This window comes from Pelmatolapia mariae, linkage group LG16_19, assembly GCF_036321145.2.
Source record: "Pelmatolapia mariae isolate MD_Pm_ZW linkage group LG16_19, Pm_UMD_F_2, whole genome shotgun sequence".
Lineage (NCBI taxonomy): Eukaryota > Metazoa > Chordata > Actinopteri > Cichliformes > Cichlidae > Pelmatolapia > Pelmatolapia mariae.
In genome coordinates this window covers 69,318,033-69,340,072 of record NC_086241.1, presented here as the reverse complement: position 1 = coordinate 69,340,072, position 22,040 = coordinate 69,318,033, and the positions used below count along the sequence as shown (strand labels likewise).

At 48.8% G+C, this 22,040-nt stretch overlaps 1 protein-coding gene across 1 annotated transcript; it reads left to right on the top strand.

The window, feature by feature from the left end:
* The first annotated feature begins 988 nt into the window (after nucleotides 1–988).
* rin3 (Ras and Rab interactor 3) lies at nucleotides 989–21,142 on the top strand. Its single transcript, XM_063496820.1, has 14 exons — nucleotides 989–1,418; nucleotides 7,291–7,795; nucleotides 8,923–9,037; nucleotides 9,111–9,183; nucleotides 9,351–9,442; nucleotides 13,193–14,237; nucleotides 15,448–15,628; nucleotides 15,723–15,894; nucleotides 16,062–16,183; nucleotides 16,364–16,550; nucleotides 16,902–17,033; nucleotides 17,118–17,284; nucleotides 19,109–19,223; nucleotides 20,281–21,142. The coding sequence occupies exons 1-14, from the start codon at nucleotides 1,384–1,386 to the stop codon at nucleotides 20,547–20,549; spliced, it is 3,210 nt and encodes a 1,069-aa protein (XP_063352890.1). The 5' UTR covers nucleotides 989–1,383; the 3' UTR covers nucleotides 20,550–21,142.
* The last annotated feature ends 898 nt before the right edge of the window (nucleotides 21,143–22,040 follow it).

The window sequence follows — 22,040 nt, the reverse complement described above, 5'->3', positions numbered from 1 at the left end:
GCGTTACAGAGAGAAGGTTTGAGGCCCTGAGCTTATAGCTGGTCTCTGGAGCTGATCTGTATTTTTTAAATGTTCGCATTTCATGCAGCTCACCAGAAAAATCAGTGAGAGGGGGTAAAATCGTTCAGGTCATCCTTCAGTCTGAGGTCAGCTCTGTTTTGGCGTCGGCGGCGTGATTAAACGGCGGTGAGGGCGAGCGTTACCGTGGTCACAGTGGGCCTTTAATGAGCCCCGCTCCCTGCTGCTCGAGCAGCCGAGGATAAAAACAGCGAGCTGAAAATGACCGAGCGTGACTCTTAGTGTGTCTGTAATGAGGTTTCCTGGTTTCATCCCAGGTGAATGTTGTGGGCCGCAGCGCCCCCTGGTGGATGCTCACTGATGCTGCAGTGTGAATCAGCTTCTCACCTGGTTTTTCATGTGAGTAGTGGAGGCTGTCGGAGTGAAAAATGATCACACAGGAAGCAGCTGCACACTCACCACACATGAATGCACCATGTACGTGTGTGTGTGTGACCACAGATGCATGTCCACCATGCACCCTTAAAGTTTTACAGTAAGTGCAGCCATCAGAGCAGCAGTGGGGGGTTAGACCTACAGACCGAGCGTCTGTAGCTTCTGCACACGCTGCAGAGTTTCTGATTAACATCAACGCTCACTCTGCAGCTCTGTCTCCCAAAACTGCAAACATGAAGTCTTCCTGCCACACACACTTTAATTTGAGCTATCAGTCCAATCTTAATCGTTTCTTTGGGCAGGAATGTCTTCAGAGGGAGAGATTATACATGAGAGAAGAGATAAGCTCAGACAGGAGGAGGTGGAGAGAAGCAAAAGCAGAGTTTCTATTGTAAATGTGAGCAGGGAGGAGGAGGAGGAGGAGAACGGGGTCAACAACAAAAAAAAGAGTGACGCCTGCAGGAAACATGAAGTCCAGCATTCCAGAGTTTGAGTGGAGAGCATCTGGAAAAGTTTAAAAGTAGAGAGGGGAGGGGAGAAGGGACGGGGAGGAAGCAGGGTCGTGTTTCCGAAACATGTAAAAATGCAGAAATTCAAAGGTCTGATTGAGCAGCCGAGTTGAGAAAGAGCAGGATGGGCTGCAGAGCGGTGAAGCAAAGAGAGCGTGTCACAAGCTAAGAAGAGGCAGAGCAGGGGAAGTCTGACCAAAGTGCTCGGCCTCTTCCTGCCTCACCAACGGCTCAGGAAGTCGAGGCTTAAACACAGGGGAGGGCCGACACACAGGAACACATTTTCCCCTTTGCCTTGTAGTTTCTCCTTATTCAGGCCTGCTCCGATCAACAGGAGGAGGAAAGAAGGGGGCAAAGAGGAGGCGGGGTTTTCGATGGAGCTGAGAGAGACGGAGCAGTCGAACAGTCAGTCGCCGGCATTATGATGGAGGCCAGCGTCGTTCCCCAGGACGCAGGGTGAGTCTGACGAGGGTCTGCGATGATATGTACGGGTGGAAAAAGCAGCGAGAGGCATTTTTGAGTGAGGGGAAAGGGGGATGGTGCTGCAGTGTCGGAGTGGAGGAGGGAGTCGGGGGTCGAAAGTCAGACAGGAAAAACAGATGTGATGACTCACTCGCTCATATTTAGGTCAGTGTCCTCCCAGAGTGGGGGAAAATCCTGATTCTGTGCAGCTTTGGAGTCTGTTTCCATACTTCCAGGGAAGAGTTAGAGAGGTCTGAGTTGATGTGAAGTGCTCCAAAAAGGCGCATTGACTGTTATCACGTCTGTAATGCTTCAGGATTGAACTTAAATGAAAAAGTCTTCAGTAGTGAGCGTAAGGACAAAAGCCTTCCCTCATGGAGCGTTTCTGAGGTTTAATGAGAGGAACGATTATTGCTTGATTATTGAACGATTATTGCTCCTATTCCCGATTCTAAATTTGGTTTGCTTAATTTGTCAAAGAATCAAAGACTTTGTGTAAACGATGGAAGTCGAAAGCACCAAAAGCTGCAGTTCCTCTAACGCCCACTAGAGGCTCCAGCAGAGGCTCCCGAGATAAAACATCCAACTTTCCAGCAGAAAGAAAGAAAAACTGTTTTGATCTCTTCCTTCCTCTTTGACTTGTATGAAGGCTTAAAGTTTGCATTATTGGGGGCGTGGCCTCTTTGACTGACAGGTGGATGGTGACACAGGTGGCTGCAGCTGCTAGCGGTCTGCTAACTAGACCTCTCAATGTGTTTGTGCTGTTGGAGCATTTTTAATGACATCATCTGACCAATAATGTGGCTGCTGTGAGATCACTGTACTAACAGACCGTCCCCAAAGGCGGAGCTCCAGGTGTGGTGCACAGTGAAGTTCTAGGGTTTTGATTGGATGTTGTAGAGCAGCAGTCTCCAACCTTTTTTGCGCCACGGACCGGTTTATGCCCGACAATATTTTCACGGACCGGCCTTTAAGGTGTCGCGGATAAATACAACAAAATAAAACTAGTACCGGTACCGAAAAAGAAGATTTATTCATAACACACGTGAAAAGACCTAGGAAAACCGAGTTAACGATAAAAACGATAACAAAATAACGCTGAAAACCGATAAAAACCCTGAAAACCATACATTTCACACCTGAGCCTCAACTCTCGCGGCCCGGTACCAAACGACTCACGGACCGGTACCGGTCCGAGGCCCGGGGCTTGGGGACCGCTGTTGTAGAGCACTAAATAATAATCAGCAGGTCTGTGTGATGGTCTCATACAGTCTACAATCATGGCAGCCAGCACTCCTCCCTCGTTTCTAAAGATGATTTTTCAAACTGAGGAGTCCAAAACCAACGGCTGGCTAGGTCCATCTTTTATATACAGGCTATGTTTAAACCCGCATTCTGTTTAATGTCCAGCAGGGGGCGACTCCTCTGGCTGTGAAAAGAAGTCATTGTAAATGAGTGTCCTGCTCTGTGGCATTAGTTTCTCACTCAGCTCGTCTGTGTCCAAATCACCACGTTATCGAGGCCGCAGGTCGGCGGGGAGCGCGAGTGTTGTTGTGCTGAAGGCTCGGTCACCGCAGAGTCAGCAGCGGGTGAAGTATTGTGCTGCTTTACTACGCTGCAGTATCACTTCTTCATTTAAAACTCCTCGGGGATAAAAGGCCCAGATAACTCATGTATGAGATGTAAAAGTGGATGCTTACACATCACAGGACTGTTACTGAAACCTGCAGAGCTCACGTGTGACTGCATCATTTCAGCAAAAACTGTAGTGGAGTAAAAACTGATGCAGTAACTGTCTAAGCCATCCACCCATCCATCCACCCACCCATCCATCCTCTCCTTACGTTGGTCGTGGGGGCAGCAGAGGGCTCCCTCTGGGGCTCAGACCTCTTTTGCTGCTTTTCTTGTTATGTCTTCATGTTTTTGGTCAGTGAAACAAACTATAAGGCCTGACCTGCAGTGACAGGCTGCTGTCAGACCTACACCATCACCTGCACGTCCATATCTTTGAACAAGCATAAATAACCAACACAGCGTTTAGCCTGTGCACATTTATAGATGAGTTATAGTTTCTTCTTTCTTGGCATTTGATCCGTCTGCGGCTGCAGGAGCAGGTCACAGATGCCCGTCGTCGTCTTCACAAGCTTTTATTATTTATGTACGGGCTGGTCCTTGTTAGCACTCAGGGCACTTTTTACTCTCCATACAAACTACACCAACACTCTCATGCACCGGGAGCAGCTCAGGGCTCAGTGCCCTGCTCAAGGATACTTCAGCACGCAGACTGGAGGAGCCGGGGATCGAACTACCGACCCCACCCGTTTACTCATTGACAGACTTTAGTGGTCGAACACTTTTCAGCCTGATGATCCTGACGCAGCACGTGTGAACCAGCCTAACAACCATGAAAGACAGGAAGTATCAGAGGCCGTCCTGCTGGCTGTAAAGCGTCGCGCAGGAAGTGACAACCTTCCCGTGCAGTCAGGCTGAGTTCAGCGTGTCCAGCTCAGACGCTCCGATACAGAGGTGCCGATGGAGTCCTGCGTGGTGGTGTTTAATCGTCCAACATCTGACGACCGGATGTTGGCGTGGAGCGCCACACGGACACCCTCACCCCCACGATCGCCTTCGTGCTGCTACGTCCACCAAATGTTCCTCCTTTGAACAGGTTGAGCACATCCACAGATCGGGACCATAACCATTCCACTCGTATGACATCACTACCCAGACTGCATTGCAACGTAAACCACAGCAGAGCACGAGTGAAGGCACTGCTTCATGTTTAATAGAGTCAGAGCAGACCGAGCGTGGACTTTAAACCTGTGTCAGGTAAAGACGCACCTCAGCGACGTGATGGGTGCAGGCCGTTTCTAACGTCTCCTCCGCTGGAATCAAAGGTGGAGTAAATGTGCGTGCGTGGTGTTTCCATGCAGCTCAGCAAACATGAATCAAACACAGGATGTCTGCTTCTGGTCACAGCTTGAAAATTCAGCTGACTGAACGATTTATTGTGCCGCCTGTCTTCCTGTGAGCAGACGGCCACTTCTGGCCTGTTGGGCTGGGATCGGTTAGTCACATGATTTCATCAGCCTGAAATCCACTGAAGACACGTCTCAGTGGAATCAACTGGCTCTTTTTGTAAGAACAGCTGAGAGACGGATGGCACCGAAGCCCCGGCAGCTCCTTTCAGACGCCGTCCCTCTCAGGACCTCCTCCAGCTTTTCCTGGAGACAGTTGAGTGATGCAATCTCTCCACTGTGTCCCAGCTTTCCCCGAGATTCCCAAAGTAACGTAGATCGGCCGCTAAATCACCTGCATGCTGTGCACGACCACAGACCGGTTCAGGGTCCACAACCCTAAAGACACTTTCATCCTGCTGCACCTCCATGAGCTCGTCCTCACTTCTGCTTCAACCCTTTGGACGGGCGTGTCTCTGACACTTGGGCACCAAACAGGTCTAATTAAAGACCCCCCCCCCCGTGTGTAACAGCTGCTTTAAACACAAACACGAGGAGCTCAACAACAACACCTTACGTCACTCTGCTGTCAGCAATCTGCTGTAATTTACAATCACCGGCACTCTTCGCGTTGCAGAAGGGGAAGTGAGCAGAGGAAGTCATAAAGCAGACATATTAACGCTCGCTGATGGCGCCACTCTCAGCTGAGAGCTTTTGTTATCTACGGGCCACAAACAGCACTTCAGACTCAGCTACGGAGACAAACGTAAGTTAGCATGACCGTGCTGTAACATACTGCTAGCAAGTGTTCGTCTATTTAAAGCCAAACCACCAGACCACTGAAGATCAGGCAGAGGTAACTCAGACTGCAGCAAAGGTAAATATAGGCTGCAGCCTGCAGCGTGTAGGTGCATGCTGGGATTTTAATAGAACAACATAGGAGGCCCCGACTGATGGGGGGGGGTCCAGGTGACCCTGACCCCTCAGAGGGTTAACGAGAGGAAACAGATCTTCTTCTTATATGTTCCAAACTGCAAGAGGAAGAACACAAGTGTTGTGAAAGTGTTTCTTTTCGTGTTTCTTGCTGTCATCTGGACGCTGAGTGAGTCACCTGTCAGGTCGCAACACACACACCTGGAAACCCAACGTCCACCTTCAGCCACGAGGAGCAAAGACAGCGAGACAGATGTTCACATTTCTGCAGTCAACCAACCACAGAGCTCAAAGACGCTGTGATGGTTTGCACGCGTGCAGAGGAGGGAGAGGAGGATGAAGCTGCCAGGCAGGAAGAGAAGAGGAAGACCTCAGAGGAGGATGGTTGGGACAGATGAAGAAGTGCCTCGTCTTCCCCGCTCCGTCCTCCGTGTCGACGTTCTGATAGGATGTTTGTTCTGTTTTTTGCACAGAGACAGCAGGAGCACCCGTCGGACTCACCTGGCAGGTAAAGCTGGGTAGATGCAAACACTGCAGGCGGGCCGTGCATTCACCTCACAACACGATCAGAAGAACCAATGGTAACGATGTGCAGACATCAGGGGAGGACTACCTTAACAACACCAACCTGGTATTTTGGTCTCTGTTTGGTAACCACAGGACTAGATGAACTGTTTTCATGCCCACGTGACCGCAGACTTCCTCTAACAGCATCGCGCTATTAACTCACTGTGTTCACCAGGTGATGATGAGGAGCAGCTCACTGACACACAGACGCACGGCGCCCTGCTGCCCGTGTGTGAGGCTGGGGGGAGGAGACGTCTCAAACACGCCTGTGCTCCTGCTGGACCAGCTTTTACCGTTTCATAGCCTTAAAAAGCCAAACCGGTGACCCCGTGACCCCTAGAGGCCACGCTGTAATGTCAGATGACGTGATGTAAATGAATCACTTGCCCTGACAAACCCCAGAGACTGCTCTCATCAGCTGCTGTTGTCCTGTGCTCCGGTTTCTGATGCACCGCTAACATCTGTGTGGTTTCCAGGCTGCTGTGAGCGAGGAGCTCTGAGCGCTGCAGCCGCGGCGAGTGAGGAAGACTCTTAGATTCAATTAGTCTTTGTCGTCTCTCTAAGACTTAAACGCCTCAGCTGAAGCAACAGGATCTCATTTTCAGCTTTCTGAGGATGCTTCACCTCTCACCTGACGAGCTCTAGCTCCTTCTGTGGTTGCCACGTCGGAGGCGGTCCTGAAACTCACCACGCGATGCACAAAGACTTCACACCTTAGCTCACATGACTCAGACAACAACACACCCCGGGCCTTGACAGGCACAGGATGAGTCAGTGAGACATCAGACTTCACCTCCTAACATCCACCTGGTCACCAGCACAGCTTGGGTTAGCATCCATCCATGTTCCAGCCCTCGCTCACGCAGGGAGACCCCACCTGGGGCAAACTGGCCTCAACAACATACCTGCAGGGACCCTCAGGTGTCTTTCTAAGCACCTTAAATCAACCACGGCAGACACAAAGTGCTGCACGCGACACTGAAAAAATAAAACAATTATAATACAAATGAAACCAGACTCAGGAGCTGGTCACGTGACCTGGGAGCTCCGTCAGGGTTCACAGAGGGGCGGTAGGAGTCGTCCCAGCAGCAGCAGAAACGCTCGGTGATAGTTCAGCTCGTGTTTGAGGCCCGCTCCGCCGTCTGGATGCTTTCTGAGTCAGCTGCACTGGTGTTAAGTCAGATGTTTAACCCCGCCCCTTTGAAGCCGGCGATGATGCCAGTCATTATGAAATCTGAGACACGCTCAGAGAACCTGAAGCAGCAGCAGGTGTGTTTTAAAGGGCGGGGCCTGGGCCCAGCGGGGGGGCCGTCCTCTCAGTGTGGTTAAAGTCCGAGCAGCTGTTCACAGGAAACATCACCAGCCAGCTGTCACTCTGTTTATTGACCTTTGACCTTTTCTCTTTGCAGCCCTGTGACAGGACCACTTGACCCGCCCTCCCCCCTCCCTCCGCCCTCGCTGCCCTCCCACCCGCCGCCCCGGCCATGTCGGCCCAAACCTCCACCTTCCGCAGTCAGGAACTCCCATCTCCCCTCTCGACCTCCTCTGCCTCCATCCACCCCTCCGTCCCTCCCTCCCCCTCTCCCTCCTGTCCACGCACCTCCTCCCCCATCTTTGCCTCCCCCTCTCTCACCTTCCCCTGTCCCCACTCCTGCTCCTCCCCTGCTGTCCTCTGTCTCCTCTGATCTGACGCCCACTTTCTCTCCTCCCCCTCTTCCTCCTCCTTTATCTCCTACATTCCCACCCCCCTCCTCTCCTTCCTCACCCCCTCCTCCCCCTGTGTTCCCACCAGCCTCACCGGCTCCTCCGGTGCTGAGCTCGGTGGACCAGCTGGTCGGGAGCACCTCCGTGTGGCGGCCCAAAGGACTCAGCCGAGAGCAAACCGCCAGGATACTGGAGGAGGAGCCAGCCGGGGTGAGACACACACACACACACACACACACACACACACACACACACACACACACACACACACAGGTATCCACTCTATAATGGGCCTTATTTACAGGGTAAATATCCTTTACTCTGATGGAAACACGTCATCATCTCATGCATGCACAGAAAGTTTGAATCAACAGCAGAAATGTGAAACATGTTTAACAGGTTTAAAGTTTATTACTTTCTGAAACGAGGGCCTGATATCAGACACCATCACAAACTCTTTACCTCTGACTCACATCTACGAAGAGCGTCTTCACGTCTTCACGCGTGGCGACTCAGCAGGAAGTCATTGTTGTGTTAGAGGAGCTGGGAATAATGACACTGAAGTGGTGACTGCTCCCTGATTTTCCTCTTCCCTTTACATAAATAAAGACATTTACGTCACAGACTGATGCAGAAAATCTGCAGACGGGTTCAAAACTTCACCAAATGCAGGAAATGAAGTTTCTGGTGTTGCTGGAGGAACCTCGGAGATCCCCTCTGACATGAACATTCGGCCAATCCATCTCATTTCCTGCTTGACCAGCTCTCATTTGCATTTAGCTTTTGTGCTGGATTGAGCAAATATGACAGTTACACAAGCCAGGCTCCGATCATAACTCACAAATCATTTTGTTATATGGACCTTTCTTCATTTTCCACACCTGCGTCAGTGTGTGAGTGTGTGTGAATGAGTGGATGACTGAATGTAGTGTAAAGTGCTGTGCAAATGCAGGCCATTTACCATTTTACCATTTTCCATCTCTCATACACTTGAAGGCTACCGTTTCACAGTAGAGATAACATCTGATATTTATTATAAACATATTTAATAATTAGCATATATCAAATAGCAAATCTGAGCAGTGGAGCAGAAGATTGTGTGGTTGGTTTGAGGTGGAATGACTTCACATCCAGGTGAATCACAGCTGCATGTTTGTTTTTATGGGACCCGTTAAATTTGTGAGACGCTGACATGTGAGAGCGTCCTCAGACTTGTGCTGACGCTCGCGCTGTGAGTCATACAGCTGTGCACGCTGTGCGCTTCTAAAATAGGAGGCAGCTTCTTATTGTACATCACATGACCTCAGAGTCAAAACCACACTCGCTGGTGTCTGCAGGCGTTCCTGGTGCACAGCACAGAGGACGACGACGTCGCGACGCTATCGGCACGGCTGCCCGACGAGCAGGGGGCGCCGCTCGTACGCGACATGAAGATCCAACAACACAAGACGTGTAGGTGCTGCTTCAGAAAGTACATACACTCACACGCAGGAGGAAGTCATTCATTCTTCTCTGTCTCCCCCAGTCGTCCACTTGGAGGGCTCCTCTCTGGTCTTTGATGACATCTTCAAACTCATCTCCTTCTACTTCCACAGCAGGTAACACAAACACACCTGCAGCAGCACGCAGGGCATCACAACACACACACACTGTAAAAACAAGCCTGCGGTGCTCGCAGTATCCACACACTCACATTCACATACATGTGCACACTCTTTCAATACCTGCTTCATTCAACCTTCTCCCAACTCGATCCACCAATCAGGGACATCCTGGCCGTCCCGCTGAGGTTACCCACGGCCATTACCACGGCAACTAAGAGAGAGGAGCTGGAGAGCATTGCTGCTACGGGTGCAGGTAAAATAATCTAACTCATCGGGTTATTAAAGTTGTCAAATTATCACTGAGGCAAACATCAGCATCCACCAGACGAAGAAACAACAAATCAATGAAACAACATCCGACAGAAAACAGCCCAAAAATTTAATCTGACAGATTATCAGAGATTATTAGAGATGATCAGAGATTATTTGATGATCTGGACCCTTTTTTTGATGTTTTTTTGACAAATTATTGATAACAGAGTGAAGAAAACTGGGGGTAAAGTCACAAAATGTGAAAGACAAGCTGTCCCTTTCTTTTAATTAATTAATTAGTAATTTTTTTTAAAAAGTGCTATTTCCTGACATCTCTATAAGTTTGACCTGCTTTCATCCTTTTTATCCTTCATCTGCATAGCAGTGTAAATGTATGCTATGTCTTCTAATGATGCTGCCTAAGGGAAGCATGTATAATGTAAATAGAATTGGTCCTAGCACTGAACCCTGTGGAACTCCATAATTAACCTCAGTGTGTGAAGAGGACTCTCCATTTACATGCACAAACTGGAGTCTATTAGATAGATATGATACAAACCACTGCAGTGCAGTACCTGTAATACCTACAGCGTGCTCTAATCGCTCTAATAGGATATTATGGTCGACAGTATCGAACGCTGCACTGAGGTCTAGCAGGACAAGCACAGAGATGAGTCCACTGTCAGAGGCCATAAGAAGATCATTTGTAACCTTCACTAAAGCTGTTTCTGTGCTGTGATGAGCTCTGAAACCTGACTGAAACTCTTCAAATAAGCCATTCCTCTGCAGATGATCTGTTAGCTGTTTGACAACTACTCTTTCAAGGATGTTTGATATGAAAGGAAGGTTGGAGATTGGCCTATAATTAGCTAAGACAGCTGGGTCTAGAGATGCTTTTTAAGTAAGGGTTTAACTACAGCCACCTTGAAGGCCTGTGGTACATAGCTGATTATTAGAGATAGGTTGATCATATTTAAGATTGAAGAATTAATTAATGGCAGGACTTCTTTAAGCAGTTTTGTAGGAATGGGGTCTAAAAGACACGTTGATGGTTTGGAGGAAGTAATTATTGAAGTTAACTCAGAAAGATCGATTGGAGAAAAAGAGTCTAACTTAACATCAATGGTACTAAAAGTAGCTGTAGATAATATTACATCTGTGGGATGATTATTGGTAATTTCTTCTCTAATGATTAAAATTTTATTTGTGAAGAAGTTCATGAAGTCATTACTAGTTAACGTTAAAGGGATGGTTGGCTCAACAGAGCTCTGACTGTTTGTCAGCCTGGCTACAGTGCTGAAGAGAAACCTGGGGTTGTTCTTATTTTCTTCAATCAGTGACGAATAGTAAGATGTTCTGGCTTTGCGGAGGGCTTTCTTATAAAGCAGCAAACTATTTCTCCAGGCTAAATGATGATCCTCTAAATTTGTGACACGCCATTTCCTCTCCAGCTTACGAGTCATCTGCTTTAGGCTACATGTTTGAGAATTATACCACGGAGTCAGGTACTTCTGATTTGAGGCCTTAGTTTTCACAGGAGCTACAGTATCCAGAGTCGTACGTAGTGAGGAGGTAAAATTATTAACAAGATAATCGACCTCTGTTGGAGCAGCGTTCAGATAGCTGCTCTGCTCTATGTTGGTACAGGGCATTGAAGATAACAGTGGGTGGATTATATTCTTAAACTTAGTTACAGCACTTTCAGAAAGACATCTACTGTGATAAAGTCTACTCTCCACTGCTGTGTAATCAATCATTGTAAATGTAAATGTTATCAGGAAATGATCAGACAGCAGAGGGTTTTCAGGAAACACTGTTAAATGTTCAGTTTCTATGCCATATGTTAAAACAAGATCTAGAGTGTGATTAAAGTGGTGGGTGGGTTCTTTTACATTTTGAGAGAAGCCAATTGAGTCTAATAACAGATTAAATGCCATGTTGAGGCTGTCATTTTTAGCATCTACATGGATGTTAAAATCACCCACAATAATTATTTTATCTGAGCTGAGCACTAAATCAGATAAAAAGTCTGAGAAATCAGAGAGAAACTCTGTGTAAGGCCCAGGTGGACGATAGATGATAACAAGTAAGACTGGTTTCTGAGTTTTACAGCTGGGGTGGACGAGGCTAAGCATCAGGCTTTCAAATGAATTAAAAGTCTGTCTGGGTCTTTGGTTGATTAATAGGCTGGTGTGAAAAATTGCTGCCACACCGCCCCCTCGGCCTGTGCTTCGAGGTTTCTGGTAGTTAGAATGACTCGGGGGTGTTGATTCATTTAAACTAACATAATCATCCTGCTGCAACCAGGTTTCTGTAAGGCAGAGTAAATCGATTTGTTGGTCAATTATTAAGTCATGTACTAACAGAGACTTGGAGGAGAGAGACCTAATATTTAATAATCCACATTTCACTGTTTTACTCTTTGGTTCAGATGTGGATACTGTTTTGTTCTTTCTTTGTGATTTTTTATGTTTAAGTTGTTTGTTGCTGGTTTTTAGTTTGTTTTTTGTCTTTTTGGGAGCTGACACAGTCTCTATGGAGATGGGGTTTTTGGGGGGGTAGCAGGAGGAGAGAAGCTGCAGAGAGGCGTGTAAGACTGCAACTCTGCTTCCTGGTCCCAACTCTGGATAGTCATATTTTGGGGGGTTTAATAAATTTGTCCATATTTCTAGAAATGAGAGCTGCTCCATCCAAAGTGGGATGGATGCCGTCTCTCCTAACAAGACCAGGTTTCCTCCAGAAGGTTTGCCAATTATCTATGAAGCCCACATCGTTTCTGGGACACCACTCAGACAGCCAGCAATTTAAGGAGAACATGCGGCTAAACATGTCACTCCTGGTCTGATTGGGGAGGGGACCAGAGAAAACTACAGAGTCCGACATTGTTTTGGCAAAGTTACACACCGATTCAATATTGATTTTAGTGACCTCCGATTGGCGTAACCGGGTGTCATTACTGCCGACGTGAATTATGATCTTACTGTATTTACGTTTACACTTAGCCAGCAGTTTTAAATTTCCTTCAATGTCGCCTGCTCTGGCCCCTGGAAGACAACTGACTATGGTTGCCGGTGTCTCTAGCTTCACATGTCTGAGAACAGAATCACCAATTACCAGAGTTTGACCCCCAGCGGGTGTGTCGCCGAGTGGGGAAAAACGGTTAGACACATGAACAGGTTGGTGGTGTACCTGGGGCTTCAGTTTAGGACTATGCTTCCTCCTCACCGTCACCCAGCCGCCCTCTTTCCCCAGCTGCCACAGTATTCACTCACTAAAGACACAGTGAGTGAATACTGTTAATAAAATTAGCAGGTGAATCAAAAGAGAGTGTGCTTTGGATAACACACGGCAAACAATCCTCTCTCCCCAACCAATCACAGCAGATGGCCCCGCCCCTCCCTGAGCCTGGTTCTGCCGGAGGTTTCTTCCTGTTAAAAGCGAGTTTTTCCTTCAAAGTGCTTGCTCACAGGGGGTCATATGATTGTTGGGTTTTTCTCTGTATGTATCATTGTAGGGTCTACCTTACAATATAAAGCACCTTGAGGCGACTGTTGCTGTGATTTGGCGCTGTATAAATAAAATTGTTTTGCATTGTATTACACAAGAAATAAGAAGTTTTCCTACGTTTTTAATTAAACTTTTAGATATGCTACACAAAAACACCACTGTGTTGTAACAGGAAGAGGAAGTGATGATGATAATGATGGTGATGAAATCATGTAAATGGGAGTAACTCTTCTTCGCGTTGCAGATTTCTGGACGTCTGACCTGAACCGGCGAGCTGAGAATCAGGACCTGATGTTGGATCAGACCCACATGTATCTGTACGTGAACTCTGTTCCTGTGGAGGAGCGGCCCAAAGACACGAGCAAAGACCTGAGCCCCTCCTCCTCCACATCCAAACACAACATCAGCACCAATCAGAGCATTACCTCCTCCCTGCCCAACGGAGAAGCCTCGCAGAAGCCTAGCACACAGGTCAAAGGTCAAACCAAAACAAGTTTTGAGCTTAAATACAAGCGCCCCCCACCCCGTCCCCCCAGCCTGGGCTCAGGGGCTGGGATGGGCCTCCTCTTCTCCCCTCCTCCCCCCTCGCCTCAGCCGCTGTCTTCTGCAACTCCTGAAGCTGAGAGAAAAGAGGAAGGAAGGGGAGAAGTAGTGGAGATAGAAGAGAGGAAGTCGGCTTTGACATCACCTCCCCCGTCGAGGCCTCCCGTCCCCCCGCAGGGCCGAGCTGCTCCCCCTCTGCCTCCTGCTCCTCTCTGTCGCACCTCTCCCTCCAGAAAAAGCTCTGAGCGAGAGGCAGGAGAAGGGACAGAGAGAGAGAAGGGACAAAATGCTGCGAAGAAAGCCGAGAGAGAGGAGGGAGGAGAGCAGGGGGAGAGAAGGAGAAGTAAATCAGGTCTGCTGTTTGAGCAGGACAGCAAGGACCAGCACCAAGCGGCGTCGGAGAAGGAGGAGAAGGAGGGAGAAGGACAAGGCAAGGAGGAGGAGAAGGAGGACAAAGTGAGAGCCAGCCCACCGTGCCCCCCGCCGGGAAAGAAACCGTCCCGCCCAGTACCTCCACCGAGGAGGAAACCCACCTCACCCGACTCACCTGCGTCCCCCAACCAGCCCGGAGGAGCCAATCAGAGCGCTTCAATCAAAGTGCCCCTTCCATCCCCAGCACGGCGGCCGGATGTGTCGCTGTACTCGCCACAGGGGGGCGCTATTCTGGCAACCCAGCCCGACTCCAGCTCCACCAGCAGCGCAGAAGAAGACATAGAGCTGAACCAGGAACTGGAGCAAAACCACAGGTACGCCTGAGCCCATCACCTGGGCTGGTATGAGCCTGGCTGCATGCCTCCTACTGGTCACTGATGGAACTGCAACAAAAACAAAAGCATTTTCCCCGCAGACAGCAAACGTTAAAAACAAATCAGTTTCACTCTGTCGTGCATTTTGAGTTTAACCGCTAACTGTTCCTCTGGGGCATCATTTACCGCCTCTTTCTCAGACCCCGCCTACATCCACCTGTGCACATGCACAGGTCATGGAGGTCAGGAGGTCACACAGGTGGCTGTGCCAGATGTTGCAAGTTTATGGTTCTGGTAGTTTTGGATCATAAATCTGCTCTCTGTCAAAATAAAACTTTGCTTTTAATGCGCTGGTTTGGTTTAGGCTGAAAGTCCAAACAGGATGAGAACCACATGCTGCTGCGATTTATTCCACTGCCATGAAGAGTGGGTCTTAAACCGGACAGTAACCCAGCTGTGGCCGATATCAGCACAGCCTGACACCCAGAGGCTAGGCCAGCCGGGTCCATGGACTCGGCTGATAACGCCAAGCTCAACCATTATCGTCATCATGCAGTCGAGCTTCAATAGGCTAAAATGAAACTGCAGTCATTTACTATCTGGGCTTCAGCCTCTGCTGACTGCACAGCAGGTGACTGCATGTTTACAGCTAACCTCAGGAAGCAGAGGGTCCCAGCGCAGACCCCTGCTAGACACCACATCTGATCAGCGAAGCACAAAAACCTGCAGATATTTCTGAACAGGCTGAAGAACCAGATTAGCAACAAACATCCACCTTAAATGCAGCTGCAGCAGCTACAGATTTACAAGAATGTTGTGATAGAGTGGAGAGATGAGGCTTTGTAAATCTTGGCTCCTCAGCTGGTCATCTGTGGTTTCAGATTTTGTGCAGCTCCTTTCAGACCACAGCAGACTTTACACACGTTCTGAAACGCTTCTGATTCCCCCGACGGACTCATGGTCTCAGGTTCTCAGGCTGCACACGTCTCTGTAACGCTGACATCATCAAAAGTTTTGAGGTCAGTGTGGAAACCTATAAACACCACTCCTCTGTGCAGGATGTCTCAGTAAGGACCGGAGCTCGTAGTCCGCTGCACCATCATGCTGGTCAAAAGGAAATCGCAGTAAAGCGCAGAAAGTTTGTTCATGCAAGCGTCGGGTGCCGCACAGATACGGTGAGCTCAAACTAAAGGCTTTGCTTTCTTTCCAGCCGCCTGGCAGAGAGTCGCAGCCCCAAAGCAGCCGTCAGACGAACCTCCACCACCGTGATGTTGGACAGAGCCCGCTACCGTCTGTCCACCGTCCTCACCGGGCTCATCAGCCATGAGCGCCGCCTCACACAGCGCATCGTGGAGCTCGCCAGGGACCCTTTCAGCTACTTTGGCAACCTGGTGAGTGCGCAGAGGCGGAAGCCTCCCACCCGAACCCTCAGCTCAGCCACGCGCCGCCTGGACGCCGCGTCATGTGACCAGTCTGTGTGTTTAGGTGAAGGAGCACCGCGCCTTCACCCTGGAGACGATGTCGAGCCACTCGTCCTCCACAGAGATGCTGCAGGAGATCCGACAGATGATGACTCAGCTGAAGAGCTACCTGCTGCAGAGCACGGAGCTGCAGGCCATGCTGGAGCCGCAGCACCAGTACACGCAGGACAAACTCGGTAACTCACAGCTTTTTATTTTTAGACTGCGTTATGTGTAAGTCACACGGGGAAGTTTGAGCTCAGTCATTTCCTCGAACATCGCACAGCGTCATCGTTTCTGTGGTTACGAAGAAATAAACGGTGACGTCAGCCGTTCTACTCTAACTCTGATCTTGTGCCTGCAGAGAGCATTGTGGAAGCTGCTCTGTGTAAGAGCGTCCTGAAGCCCCTGAAGGAGTCCATCTATCAGAGGCTAGAGAAGCTGCACACGGGCAACGGCGGCCTCAAACAGCTGGCTCAGAACCAGGTGGTGCAGCGAGCTGCCTCCATGAAATAAAACCTCGACTGTCACTCTTTTCTTTGACTTTTTAAAGTTCTTCACCTGTTTTCATCCTCCATGCATGCTCCTGCAGGCCTGCTGCAGTCCCTGCGCAGCAGCAGGAGCATCCTCTGCGATGCTGATGGTGTTTGTGTTGTTGTGTGTCAGTCTGTAGTCCTCGGCAGCACCACCACGGCGTTAGGAATTACCACGGCTGTCCCCGAGGCCTCGTCTATGGAGAAGATCAGCATCAAACTGAACAACCTCCATCAGGAGTATTCTCCTCAGAAGAAGATCGAGCAGCTGTTGAAGGCCTGCAAGATCATCTACGACTCCATGTCCATCAGCTGTCCAGGTCAGCATCCCCAGCTGTGCTTTAAGCCCCGCCCCCACGGTATTAAACTACGTGTACAGGAAAAAGTGCAGATTAATAAATATCGGGAGGTCAGCGTATAGTTATGTATCCTGCGGTTATCGAGCCTCAATCGCTCTGTTTCAAAACTGAACCTGGTGAGTGAGGCGTGGATCTGACTGTGAGCCTGCGTGCTCATTGGTCGGAGATCGTTACTTGGCCAATAACAAACATGCGACTGAGGCGCATCAGTGTCTACTGAGCTCGCAGAGCGAAGCAGCTGTGGAGAGCAGAGTCGCCCCCTGCAGGCTGTAAGAATAAAGTGCAGGTTTAGATTTCCCTTTGTCCCTGCAGGGCGGGCCCACGGCGCTGATGACTTCCTGCCTGTGATGATGTACGTCCTGGCCCGGTCCAACCTGTCCGCCCTGCAGCTGGATGTAGAGTACATGATGGAGCTGATGGACCCGTCGCTAACGCTGGGAGAAGGTGCCAACCCACGCCGAAAATACTCACACACACTCATCTGTGTGCTGATCACATCACTGAGTGTGTGTGTGTGTGTGTGTGCAGGTTCCTATTACCTGACCACCACCTACGGGGCGCTGGAGCACATTAAGACATTTGACCAGCAGAGGTCAGCGACGCGCCAGCTCAGCAGAGAGGTCCAGGACTCGATCCACCGCTGGGAGAGACGGCGCACATTCAACCAGGAGCGCACGTCTCAGGGATCAATACGGGTATACACACACACACACGCACGCACACACGCACGCACGCACACACACACTCTATAATGGGCCTTATTTACAGGGTAAATTACTCTGATGGAAATACATCATCATCTCCTTTTTTCGTTTAGCTGCAGACGCGTGGATGCACAGACAGTTTGAATCAACAGCAGAAATGTGAAACATGTTTGAACTCCAGTACAGACGGTTCACAAGTTTAACAGGTTTAAAGGTTATTACTTTCTGAAACGAGGGTATAATATTTGTTTTTAAACAAAAACAATTTCACAAACTGAAAAATGTAATTTCAGTTTTAAAAAACTGAAATAAAATAAAATGACAGAGGCTTATCCTTTGTTTTGTTGTTGAATCAGTAAAGCTTCCTGCCTGATGAGACTTTTATGAACTTGACTCTCTGCTTTCTAAAAGTTCATATTGTAATATTTACACTGATATCTTAAATCTTGCCTCTTGAATACAATAATCATTGAAATCATCTAAAACTATCAAAACTAAAGTCTCAAACGAAGTTAAAGTAAATAGAATGAAAACAAAAGTGAAAATAAAAATCTATAAGAACTCTAATGAAGTAAATACGACTGTGTTTGTGTAATCAGAATACTCAAATAAAACACAGCACGTGACAGCCTATCACTGAGCCAACACACTGAGACAGACAGCCAATCACATTCAGACCTGCTGACTGCACGTCTGTGGACTGTGGGAGGACCCACGTGTGTGCACAGTAAAAGTCTAAGTGTGAGAATTATTACTTGGAGGTCTTAAACAAGGTTATAAGATTCAACGTCACCTCGATGAAATCATTTGTAAAGTAACTAAATTTTGGATTTAGAAACTACGTAAGAAGACAAATGTTCTCCGCTTAAAGCAAAGACTTTTCAGCTGCATGTGAGACTGTAAGAATCTTCAACTGTGGCTGAATCTCTCAGACAGTCGACCGCTGCCTGGTAAAAACACGGCTGTTATACAAAGGAAAGGGAATGGGACCCAGCAGGGAACCCTGAGGTACTCCGTGAGTTCTTTAGCTCTAGTCTTGGTCAGTTTGGTGCCTCAGGAGGTTTTAGTGAATCTGTTTGTGGAGACTTTGTGTGGACTGTAATATCTGCTCTGAACTTCTAAACTGTTTCTGACAGACATCCTCCACGTTACAATAATTAAAAAATTATTAATTATATTATTAAAAACTGAAATTAAAATGTTTTCAAACTGTTAAAAAATCTAAACTGAAACCAGAAATCAGATGCTACAATGTAGCTGCCATCACCAGTGTGTGAATGGGTGGATGACTGGATGTGTAAAGCGCTTTGGGGTCCTTAGGGACTGAGTAAAGCGCTATACAAATACAGGCCATTTACCATTTACCATGGGAGCAGAGTGAAGCTGACCCCCCACCCATTTGAAATGTAGAGACGGTTAGTGCTACGTTTGTGCTGATTTGTGCAGGTAAAATTAGTGTTTGTGCTGCTACGGTTTTTGAGATATTAAACTTTATTTTATATGTCTTTCTGCACAAATGTGCACATGTGATTAGGTAGAGGATCATCAGGGTATCTGATTTAAAATAACCTGAAGCTCATTTAGTTAACGGACGTATTTGAGACAAAGCACACGTGAAGATAACTACATGGCAGGAAGTCAAACTTATGCAAAACAGGAAACCTTCAAAGTAAAACAGGAAACTAAAAGTAACAGAAGACGACAGGGACACACACGATGATAAAAACAAAGCTGAATCCAGAAACTAAATCTCTGCAGAATACAAAAAAACGCACGCAGGCGAGTGAGCGCTCAGACCTCTCGTCTCCTCTGCAGGACTTCCTGACGGTGTGCTGCCCCGAGATCGGAGCCAACCCCAAAACTCTGGGCGTCCTCCCCATGACCACCATCCAGCAGCTCTCCGAGCAGTGCGCCGCACGCTTCGAACAAGGTAACCCCACGTCGGCCGTCACGGCGGGGACAACGCAAAGCAGCTTTCTTCCTCTGGCAGTCAGAATCAGTGAACATCAGCACACGTCTGCTCAGATGAAGGTCTTCACACAGCAGATTGGCTCTCTGGGTTTTCCTGTCGGTGCACTGCCAGCTCTCACCTGGGGTCACCTGTCTGCCTCACGGTGGCTGCAGTTATGTGGAGACAGGCTTGCAGCCGCCTGTGCAGTCACCGTGTGATTGACAGGGGTTACTCAGAGGAAGCTGCATGCGTAAACTCCGGGCGACCCCAGGTCACTGCGACTACTTGCAGTTGGAAAAGTGAAAATATTCAAAGCAACCTCTGAACAATCAGTTTTTTCCTGGCAGGAGGCTGCAGCCTTATTTTTGAGATCGTCTCTTCTTGTGTCGTTTCGGTTAACGATAGTTCTAAGATAAAAATCTGAGGCATCAGGTCCGACCTGCTCGATGTACTCCAGCATCACCTGGAGGTTCATCTTTCATCTTTCTGAAATAAAATATTATCAATCAAGAGAAGAGTAAGAAAATCAAACCAGGCTCCAGACTTTCGCTCCTCCTATCCCAGCATTCTCCTCTACATGTCCTTCTTCTGCATCCATGAACCTACTCTGAGGTCTTCCTCTGCTCCATCTTCATCCTCCGCCCTCCCTCATCTGCACATGCTCAGACCATCTGAGCCCCTCTGACTGAACCGCACCTGCTGCTCACTCTCAGCGAACACCTTCAGCTCCACCGTCTCCACCTTTAAACCTTCTTTCCCTCCTGCTGCTGTCCTTGTGTCACGCTCGTCTCCACCCGCTCCGCCCTGCCTGCACTCCACCTCTCTTGTGTTCTGTCTGCTGACCCGTGTATTCCAGCTCCCTCGCCGACTTTGCATTGGCTTTCTTGCAATAATCTGATGGCTGTTTCTTGCTTTGTGAGGCGATGGAGGACACCATGTGTTCCTCTCTGGTTTGGTTTTCACCGCCATGCTGCGACCAGTTTGGACATGTTGGTTCCTGTCTGAGCAGGAAGTGACTCGTGTTTCTCCTCTGCAGACTCCTACACCCTCAGCGTGTACATCGATGGCATCCATCACCCCGTGGCCCAAACAGAGCTCGCCCTCAGCGTGAAGAGCGGCTGCCAGCCAGGAGCCTACTGCTTCGTCTATCACCCCGCCGATCAACCCGCCAACGCCCCGCCCCGCCGCACCTGTCCCCTTGACCCGCCGCCGGCTCCACCTGCAGAATGCTTCATCCCTGCAGACATGGCGCCCGCTGACACTGAGGAGCCCAGGGTGGAGGAGGAGAGCCTGATCAGCTTGTAGCTCCTCCCCCATCAGCAGCAGCGGAGATGCTGAGAGGAGGGAAACAAAAATGAAGCGATGCGTTTCCGCCTCAGGTGTCATTCGAAGCCTGACGTGGACGAGAGCGCGCAGGACAACAGGAAGTTCAGCCATGGCGAAACACGAGCAGCTCGACGAAACACAAGAAAACAAAGACAGACTGAGCTCACGGCGGGCAGGGGTCTGGAACCCCGCCCACTGCGGCAGGACTCACATGTAATGCTAACATGCACATATATGATCATGTTTGTACTGTTTATGGCCTTTGGATACACGATGCTACTCTCTGCGACGAATTTAACCGAAAGGCAAAGTCGACTTTTTGGAAACGATGTGAAACATTTTTGTGTTTCTGAATAATTTTCTCTAAGACCTGGAATAGTATGTAGTAAAAATGAGATATTGTGATTGGCTGAGTTAGGGGTGACTGTCTGAGGCCCGCTCGATCCCTCTGTGGTTGGGTAAAGTCTGACGTCTCATCCTCAAACAAAACCCAACCACACTTCCACAGGTCGTCTCACGCTGTCCGTGCTGTTAATAAAGCGCCTGTTACAGATGCTGTGTCCTCGTTTCAATGTTTCTCACTGGGTCACAAGATCCTCAGGGTTTTACCGCTTTGGTTTTAGAGGCACAACTCTTACTTTTAAGTTTGTGTTGCACTTTTCAGTCCTGTAGGCGCACTGCTGACACCAGGGGGCGACCTGTCGGTGACCGAAGCCTCCACCCAAACAAATCCAACACTGATGAAGCAGCAGAAATGCTGACGGTACAACAACCTCGCAGCCGCTGATGTCTGGGAAGATTCAGCCTCACATGAATCAGTAAAGGATCCACAGACAGGAGCTGCTGCTCTCACAGCTCAAGTTTCCCCATGATCTACATAAGAGAATTAAAGAATAAATGACTTCAAATAAAAATGTGTGCGTGCAGGATTATGGCTACCACTGCTATCAGTGAGATTCATCAGTGAGTGAATTAGAGTTAAAACGTGCAGGACGGTGGAGAGAGTCTGTGGCATGTGAAAGCTTAGGGAGGAGGCACTCACGATGGAGTCAACAGGACTCACCTACACCCTGATTCACCAACATCTCTCCAGTCTGACCAGTGTCTAAATATCATTTTCAGCAGAATCCAGCGACGGGGATTTCTGATGAGCACAGGCACGGCGAGGAGGCTCACGCTCGGCGTCTGCTGCTCGTTATCCTGTCAGGGTGTTAGACACCTGCTTCCTGTCTGTGGTCATTATTTCCAGCAGCGCCCGTAACGAGCTCCTTAAAAGGAAACGAGCTTCCTGTCAGAATCTGTTTTTACCTTCATCTTTGCTGCTTCATGACCCACCAAAAACACACACACACACACATAACTCAGGTAAGCTCAGTGTGAGCAGATCAGGAGCCCTGATCATGACACATTTAATGTTCTGCATCAGTTTGATCAATAATATAAATCAGCGCTCACAAACCTTTTTTGCGC

Bases quoted from the DNA above. Each gene is read 5' to 3' on its own strand.
- rin3 (XM_063496820.1), top strand. From the start codon at position 1,384: ATGATGGAGGCCAGCGTCGTTCCCCAGGACGCAGG. The intron at 7,796-8,922 runs GTGAGACACACA...TGGTGTCTGCAG, and splicing joins TGGAGGAGGAGCCAGCCGGG to GCGTTCCTGGTGCACAGCAC. The intron at 9,038-9,110 runs GTAGGTGCTGCT...TGTCTCCCCCAG, and splicing joins GATCCAACAACACAAGACGT to TCGTCCACTTGGAGGGCTCC.